Raw genomic sequence first — 8,097 nt, forward strand, 5'->3', positions numbered from 1 at the left:
TGCCTTTGCTGCTGGAGCTGAGCCTGCTTCTCTGAGGTCGTTCCACCCCACGAGCGAAGCCTCCATGCGCATCGTGCTCCCAGGGCCGGGCACATGCAGAAAGGAGCCTGGGCGTGCGTGCATGCAGCACTGGAGGCAGCAGGCGCAGCCAGGAGCACACGGGAGCGGGAACAGGCGCTGGCGCCTGCGTCACTTGTAGCTACTTGGTGACAGTTTGATGGAGACAGATCTCTCGCCCTCCCTTGCACTCTTCCCTGCACCATTTGCCAACCTGCCTGTTGCTGCACGGAGACTTGCTGCCTTTATAAACTCCTATTTTTTTCCCTTAAGCGCCACTGACAGACGTTAACAATAGACAATGAACCAGCCCAAAGCAGGCAGGCAACCACCATGGAAATCAGTGGTAAATTGCCTCCATTCACACCCCAGGCTGCTTTGCCCCACAGCAACCATGTAGGTCCGGCCACCAGCCCACGGCACACACCCAGGCATCTTGAGATGCCTCGATCCCAAGCAAAGCTCAAGACTGTCCAAGCACCGGCTCAGCATCCCCCTTCCCTCCCAGCTTGCAGTGCTCCTACGCATCCCAGGCACCACTGGAGCATTCCTGACACCTTGATGCTTTTTTTTTAATTACAGAGCAAATTCATTTCATCAGTTCATTTTTTGGTTCTTCTGTTTTTTGATCTTTGATCTCTGTTTTCAAGCATCTAGGTGGCACCTGACACAAGGCGCACTAATTGGGCTGTGGCCACGTAACTGCATACCTAAGCGCAAACATTCCTTTTGTTCAAATTCTTTACACAATTTGCTTACATGGAATCAGTGTGTAACATGGAGCTGCATGCTTGGCTAAGCTCATGCACATGGTTTTGCTAAAGCTGCCAAATGACTTACTGCGCTGATCCACTGGAATTACTCTGGAACTTTTTTTTCACCTCATGAAATGCCAGTAAAGCTCCACCTCACCATCCAGGCTTGTTTCTGAGGAAAACCTCCAGGTGCAGATACCAGAGCTGCCCGGGTGCTTGGGAGCAGCCTCTCCCCTCCCGGGTGCCACTGCTCCTGGTGCAGCACCCACGAGTCCATTAAAGCTGCAAGAGGGGACGTAGCCCAGGGTGCAGCTTTGCTGTCACCCATCAGTGGATTCTCTGGAAGCCGTAATATTAATGTAACCCCACACTTTTTAAAAAAAAAATTAAGCAAGATTTTGGTGAAACCACTTTTGCTGTGGGTCTTGAAGGACCTCCCCTCTGTGTACGAGCCTCCGTGCAAAGCGCTATCCACACTCAGAGCCAGAGTGCACCAGGTTGTGCAGCGTTTTGTATAAGCCTAGCCCAGACAAACTCAATTTGAGCTGCTTTTGTGAAGGTAAAGTGCTGCTTTGGTTCCCCCAAGAGGCATCCCTAGCACTGGGATGCCCCCAAGACATGGCCCTCCCAAAGCTGCTGGCCCTGGTGTGCTTGGGTTTCTAAAAGATGTTCTGCAGGGAGGGACGCTCAGCAGAGGCACCAATCGCTGATGCTATTTCTGGCTAAACAAGAGCAAGAGAACAGGACCCCTGGAGGGAGCTGAACCCAGACACCACAGCTGAACCCAGCTCCCCAGGTACTCAGTGGGGGCTTTGCCGCCTGGTAAAGACTGTGCCAGGTGCAATGTCAAGGCACCTTACAGGGGCACAAGCCTCTGCCTCTTACTGCATCACCTGGGCACCCACAGCAGGGAAACACCAGCACGTCCTGAAAGCCTTGGGCGTGAAATCCTGCCCTGCCAGGCTCCCCCAGACAGGCTCTCTGGTAGGTAACGGGGAAACCAGAGGTGCAGAAACAGATCTGGCCAGGGTCACAGCAGGATTCAACAGCCACCAGCCCACGCACGCAGAGAAACCCTGGTAATCTAATATAATTTGAGATGCAACAGGTCCTGTCCAGCCTTGCCTTCCCATCAGTGCTCTATTACCAGCCCCGGCCCTGCAGCTCCTGGCTGTCAGTCCTTCTCTCTCCACAGCTTTGTTTCTTGCAACCTAATGACTCCTTAATTCAGCTGGCTTTGTCCCATAGATCTTGATTTGCCCTAGTATTGGTGGGAGCATGCAGTTTTAGGAGAGCTCTCCACAGCGGCTGTTCGTGAGGGAGACAGCAAAAACACAGCGCTCTGCCGTTGCAGAAGCAAACCTCTCATCTGGCGGTGGCTGAGCTGGAGCGACGCCGCTTTTTGCCTGTTCGGATAAAAGGGCGCAAACCGGCCAAAAGCATCCCACAGGGCATCGCTTCAGAGGGATGGGGATTTCTCCCTGCACTAAAGTCCTGCAAAGCCTGAGCTGACAGCTCGCGTGCTGCAAGGGCTGCTGCTGCCCCGCATTTCCCGAGGGATAGTCAGCTGCAACACGTACGTCACCAGGCCATGACCTCCTCCAGCCCTTCTGAAGGATGCTACCAACGTGGCACCACAACCACTCAGAGCACAAAGTTCATCATGTCTTGCAGTGCCAAAGGGTACAAGTAGCGCAGGAAGAGGGGAGATGGAGGTGGCAGATGGCTGCTCCTGAATATTTAAATGAATTTTCTCTTTTACAGACCAGCAAACACAAGTATTTTCCACCTCTTTTATGCACATCACCACTAACTAGCACCACGACCCCAGCAGCTGGCACTCGGGTCTTCATGGCAAGAGGCAAAATGTATTTTAGAAGACGGATGGACCTTGCAGATCCACTTCGTCCTCTCCCTCCCCTGTTTGCACGGTGCCAGGGACCTTGCCCGTGAGGGGCTGTGACAGTCAGCCTCCACAAAAACCCCATCCAACACAAAATGCAAGCGAACAATAAACCCAAGAAACGTGTTTTCACGTTTCACTGTTTCTCAGCCATAGGGATTTTTGGTGTTAGCTGTAGGAGTAAGAAGTAAAACATTTTCAGAGTGTGATTTGGAAGCTGACGGCATTGCACGGGAACAACAACAGTGTATGCAGAAAGTGGGATCTGCCCAGGAATTATTTCCAAGCAGAAAATAAAAAGGCCTAGGAGAATATTACAGCAATGAGTAATCTAAGCAGCTGAATTACACAGAGACCCCACCATTTCACAGTATTTTTATGCCCTGCAGTGCCCGGGGAGATTTTGGCCCAGCCTCCCCCGAGTGCTCCCCCAAGCTCCAGGCACAGACAGGATCCGGGGTTTGGATACTCGGGATGTTGCTTACCCCCCCTGGCAGCACCTGTCTTTCCCCTGCCGAGCCTTGAAACCGAGGGCAGCCCTCAGGACGATTTATTAACGGGGAACGATGTGCCTTGTGTGTCTCCTGAAACGAACCCGCAACGCTCAGCCGTTCCCAAGTTTTTAACTCGGGGTCAAACCTGCTGCTGTAAGGAACTGGCTGCTCCGGTGGGGCTTTTGTTGTTGTTTTAAAGCAGATGCAATAAAGAGCCAAAATCCCCGGGGTGACTCGGCTGCCAAAGAGCTCAGTGTGTGCTGTTTATTGAGCCGCACTGCTCCTTGGGGATGAAATTACGGGGGGGATATGCGGCTCTGCAGAGGGAGGCTGTGTGCTGGTCAGCTGGAGCTGCTTTGCTTCCTCACCTTCTATTTTTCAGCTGCTGTTACGGAATAGGAAGATGCAAATGGAAGGCAGCACTAATCCCCTGCACACAGCCATGTGGCACAGGACCCCAGCTCTCACAGCAAGTGTGGTCCCCTGCCCTGCATACTCACCTAGCCCCAGAAATATTATTTAAATCCCGTTTACTCAGCTACAGGGTGCTCTGCAACCGGACTCCCGCTACAAGGATTTTGCGGGAGCCTCTCACATTGGCCAAGCTGTCTATTATATTTTCCTTCACTCCTCTCCTATTTTGCTGTCATTTGCTCACGTATGTTGTTACCATCAAGCAGTAGCTCTCTGCTGTCACTTACAAGTGGGTGATTTTAGCATCTGGATAGGAATCACAAATTCAGACTGCCTTAAAAACCCTTCCAGTCATATTTTCCCAATGCAACGAGTAACTGCAGCCCCTGCTGAAGTCCAGGGGACTCAAAATCAAGCCAAAACTCACTCGTCAACACAACACTGGATGAGTTTGGCATTAGCCTCATTTCAGAAACGGGGAAGAGCCACCCGAGAGGGCAAGGCTGAGACTCACAGTTGTGAAAGTCTAAAGTAAAGCACCTAAATACATACTGAAGCACCTTAAATAAGTGACCTGATTTTCACAACAGACTGAAACGAGTGGGAGCCACGAGGGCTCGGGTCGGTGCGTGCAGACTCGGACACCTGCATTGGAAATTTCCTCGTGGGTGGCCCAGGCGAGCGCATACATGTTGGCCCTGCTGCTCATGCCCTCCTGTTGCTTCCCAAACACTGCCTGTGAAATTGCAAAGCTGGTGCTTGCAGATGCTTTAAGGATGCAACCGTCAACATGACACAGAGCGAGTTAGGAGGTACATGTCTTGCTGCTGCTACCTGCAGCTCTGCATCTTCTAAGCTTGTTTCCTGCTTTCTCATCAAGGATGTTAAGACCAGCGATGCTTAATGAAGACTCGTCTAAGCACAGCTCTGTTTCTAGGGGCTTTGGAGTCCATGGGAACATCTTCTTGCCCAAGACCCAAAAGTAATGGTTATTTTCTTATCTCCGTCTCCTTCTCTCTGTGGGTTTCTCTACCAGTGAGCGCAAGTCAGACTCAGCGGAGATGGATGCTCTGGCTGAAGCGAGTGTGTCTGTGCGCTCTACCAGACATGGCATGGGAAGACCCTACTTGTGCTGAGTCCCTGGGAGCAGAAGCAGCACAACAGCGGGCAGCGCCAAATCCCTCCACTCACCACGGAAGCGGAGCAGCAGGACCAAACCGCTCGGTGCAGGCTGAATACTATGTACCTTTGAAACCGCAGGGGGAATTTGGACAAGCAGATTGTAATTACCTGGCCTGGCACTGACCCAGAACGCCAGCACTAGTTCCTTTCCAAACCCGGCTCCTTACAAAAGCAATGCAGAAACGCGGGCCTGAGAGTGGCGGCCAGGATCTTGCCATCATGCCCTTGCTGAAAGACACCGCCTCGGTGTCCCCATCGCTGCGCCCCGGTGCTGTTCCTGTGCTGTCCCAGGGGACAAGTGCTGTGCCGAGAGCCACCTGCGACGCAGCAACAGCTCCAAGCGTCTCTCAAAACTCTCCCAGAAGAGCAGTGGCCAAGCCCCGTCCTGTCACCAGGGGGAAAGCTCTGCCACCACCCCTCTGGGGACGATGCTGTAACACACCCTGCCACCTCTCCCCCAAGACGCGGCTCTGAGAAAGGGAAGCAGGTTTAATCATCGAGACCATTACACTTCCCGGAGGTGACGTCTGGAGGGAGCGTGCACAGGTGAGCCAGGCAGCTTGGAGCAGGCAGAAGCTGGAGGAGCTGCGACTCATGAGGGAGCGGGGCAGCGTCCAGCAGAACCACAGCAGGGCTCCAGAAGGAGACACAACTGTGGCTCTCATTTTGGAGAGGATACGGCACTGTGCTGAGGCTCACTCTGATTGACGCTGGGAGAGGCAATCCATTCGCTTTCGGAACACCGATCATGCCACAGGGCTGGGGACAGTCAGCGATGATGGGGAAAACTCCAAGGGGGCAGGCACATCCCGGCCCCCCCAGCCCATTTCCTTGGGGAGTAGGGGTGGCAGAGCTGGAAAACTGTTTTGTGCAGGGAAGGGGCTCCAGTGCCACGGTTCATCTCAGGTCACTGCTCGTCTGCACACCTCAGCCTAACGATGGCTGGGCAGAGCCGGAGGCAGTGGCGCGGGGCCCCATGCCTGCCCCGTCCTGGCCCGCGTGCATGAAGCGCTGCGCAGGCGAGGCTGGAGGGGAGCGGGATGCCTGGAGCCTGGGTGGGCGGGAAGGCACGCGTGAGTGCACACAAGTTCGGGCCAAGCCCTCTCTACCCTCCCGCTCCCACCATCCCCGTCCCAGCTTCCCCAGGGGCTCCGGACCCCTGCCGCCAGCACTGCCAGGCTGGGGGCTCGGGGGGCAGCGGGAGCCCCCCAGCTGACAGGCGGGAGACCGCGGCACTCATCTGAGAGCCAGGACCCCGGGGCTCGGTGGGGCTGCGGGATGGCACGTGGCCCCCCCAGCCGGCACCGGGCCGGGCCAGCGGGGGTGAGGAGAGGACCCCAGGACGGACCCTCCTACCTTGCAGTCCGTCAGGCAGGATCTGACCGAGTACTCCTCCGATTGCAAGTACTTCTCCAGCAAGAGGTCGAACTCCTCGTATTTTTCCTGAGCGTGTTGGTCCAGCCGCTGGTACGCCTGGACGCAGCTGCTACAGGCCTCCCCGCCCAGCGCCCCGGCCGCCGCCACCACCAAGTCCACCATCAGGTTGTCCACGCTGCAGTCCAGGCCGTCCGGGCCGGCCATCTCCCGCAGCAGGTCCCAGATCGTGTAAGTATCACAAAAGGAGAGGTTGAAGTTCCTAAAGTAAGCCTGCAGGAAGGTCCTCTTGGAGGAGGAGGGAGAGGCGAAGAAGGGGGCGGCGGCGGGGGGCGAGCGGAGGGGCGCGCCGGCCGGGGAGCCCCGCGGCCGCTGCAGGGCGTGCAGCCGGGCGCAGGCCGAGTCCAGGTCGCCGCGGGCGGCGGGGCAGGGCCCGGGGGCCCGGCTGAGGTTCCCCAGCAGGGCCTCGCAGCTGCCGCCCGCCGGCTCGGCCGCCAGCAGGGCCCGCGGCCCGCGGCCCCTCGGCCGCCCGGCGCCGCTCCGCTCCCGCGCCCGCAGCTTGGCCCCGGCGCAGAGCCACAGATGGTCGGAGAGGAGGACGGTGAAGAAGAGGAGCGAGGCCAGCGAGAGGCGCCATTTCTGCGCCCGCTCGGGGTCGGCCACCGGCTTGTCGCTGCGGCGCGGCGCGCAGCACACCGCCCCGCCGCCGGCGCCCCCGCGGGGGTACATCCAGGCGCCGCGGATCATGCTGCGGGGGCGGCGCGGGGGGGCGGCGGCGGCGGCGGCGGGGGGGGGGCACGCCGCGCTGCCGCCGCTGTCACCTGCGGCCGCCGCGCCGCGCCGCCGCCGCCGCCATGCCCGCGCCCCCGCCTACAGGCCGCCGGCCGCCGCCGCCGCCGCCGCGCTGGCTCGGCCCCGCTCCCGCTGCCCGCCCCGGCCCCGGCCCCGGCCGCAGCGCGCCGCCCGCCGCTCGGGGGCATGCCCCGGCCCCCCGCTCACTCGGCTTTCCGCTTCCCCGTCGGCTGCGCCAGCTCGCGGGCCCCGCCGCGCCCGCCGCCGCCGGGCCCCATGCCCTCAGTCTGTCGCCATCTTCGGCCGCGCCGCCAACACCTTGAGGAGCCGCGCCGCCCTGCGCCTGCGCGCCCGGCCCCCCCGCCCCGCCGCCCCGCCGCCCCGCCGCCCGGCCCCGCCGCCCCCCGCCGCACCGGCAGGTGCCGTGGTGCTGAAGGACAGCTCCTCCCCGCCGCTCCGCCGCCGCGCCGGCCTGCCCCGGGGAGGGGGCGGCGGGCGGGGGCACCCCCACGCGGGACCCCGCCGGCCCCGGGGCTCCGCCGGCCCGCGGGGGCGCCGAGGAGGGGGCCCCGGGGCAGCCCCGCTGCGGCGCCGGCCGCCGGCCCGGCCGCGGGAGACACAGCCTGCGCGGGGAGGGGGTCGGTGCTGCGGCGGACGCGGCGCCCGGGGGGCCGCAGGGCCGTGCCGTGCCGTGCCGTGGCCCACCGCCGGTGGCCTCGGAGAGGAGCCCCCAGCCGCTCCGCTTGTGGGCACCGGGGCAGGATTCCAAGCAGGCACCGAAAGGAAGAGGAGGCCGGCTTCCCGGGAGCACCGCTCCTTGTGTCCCGAGCCCAGCCGGTGCCCCGCTCAGGGTTTCTTGGGCAAGTTAACCGGGAGGCTGTCGGCTTCCTGAGAGCGAAAAATGAACGGAGCTCTGCCACGTGAACCCGGCTGTCCGCCAAGCAACAGGCAGAGCCGGCTCTGAGGCTCCTCCGCACACACAGCCGTCCTCACCCCGGGGCACCAGCCCGGCCGCGGGAACTGTGGCAAGTGTTCCCGATTCTGGGGTTCCATCCAGCTCCGTCCCAAAGCCAACCAACCCTTCCGTGCCACCCAGCCGTGCTGGCAGCGTCAGAAGTGCTGGAGC

At 60.1% G+C, this 8,097-nt stretch overlaps 1 protein-coding gene across 1 annotated transcript in view; it reads right to left on the bottom strand.

The window, feature by feature from the left end:
• Positions 1 to 7,009, bottom strand: part of FAM155B (family with sequence similarity 155 member B) — a 30,862-nt gene extending 23,853 nt beyond the window's left edge. Inside the window, exon 1 of the mRNA XM_037408081.1 lies at positions 6,162 to 7,009. Coding sequence (XP_037263978.1) covers positions 6,162 to 6,926 — 765 coding nt within the window. The 5' untranslated portion in view covers positions 6,927 to 7,009. The remainder of the gene's footprint in view (positions 1 to 6,161) is intronic.
• Between the last annotated feature and the right edge of the window lie 1,088 nt (positions 7,010 to 8,097).

The sequence above is a fragment of the Falco rusticolus genome, chromosome 14, assembly GCF_015220075.1.
Source record: "Falco rusticolus isolate bFalRus1 chromosome 14, bFalRus1.pri, whole genome shotgun sequence".
Lineage (NCBI taxonomy): Eukaryota > Metazoa > Chordata > Aves > Falconiformes > Falconidae > Falco > Falco rusticolus.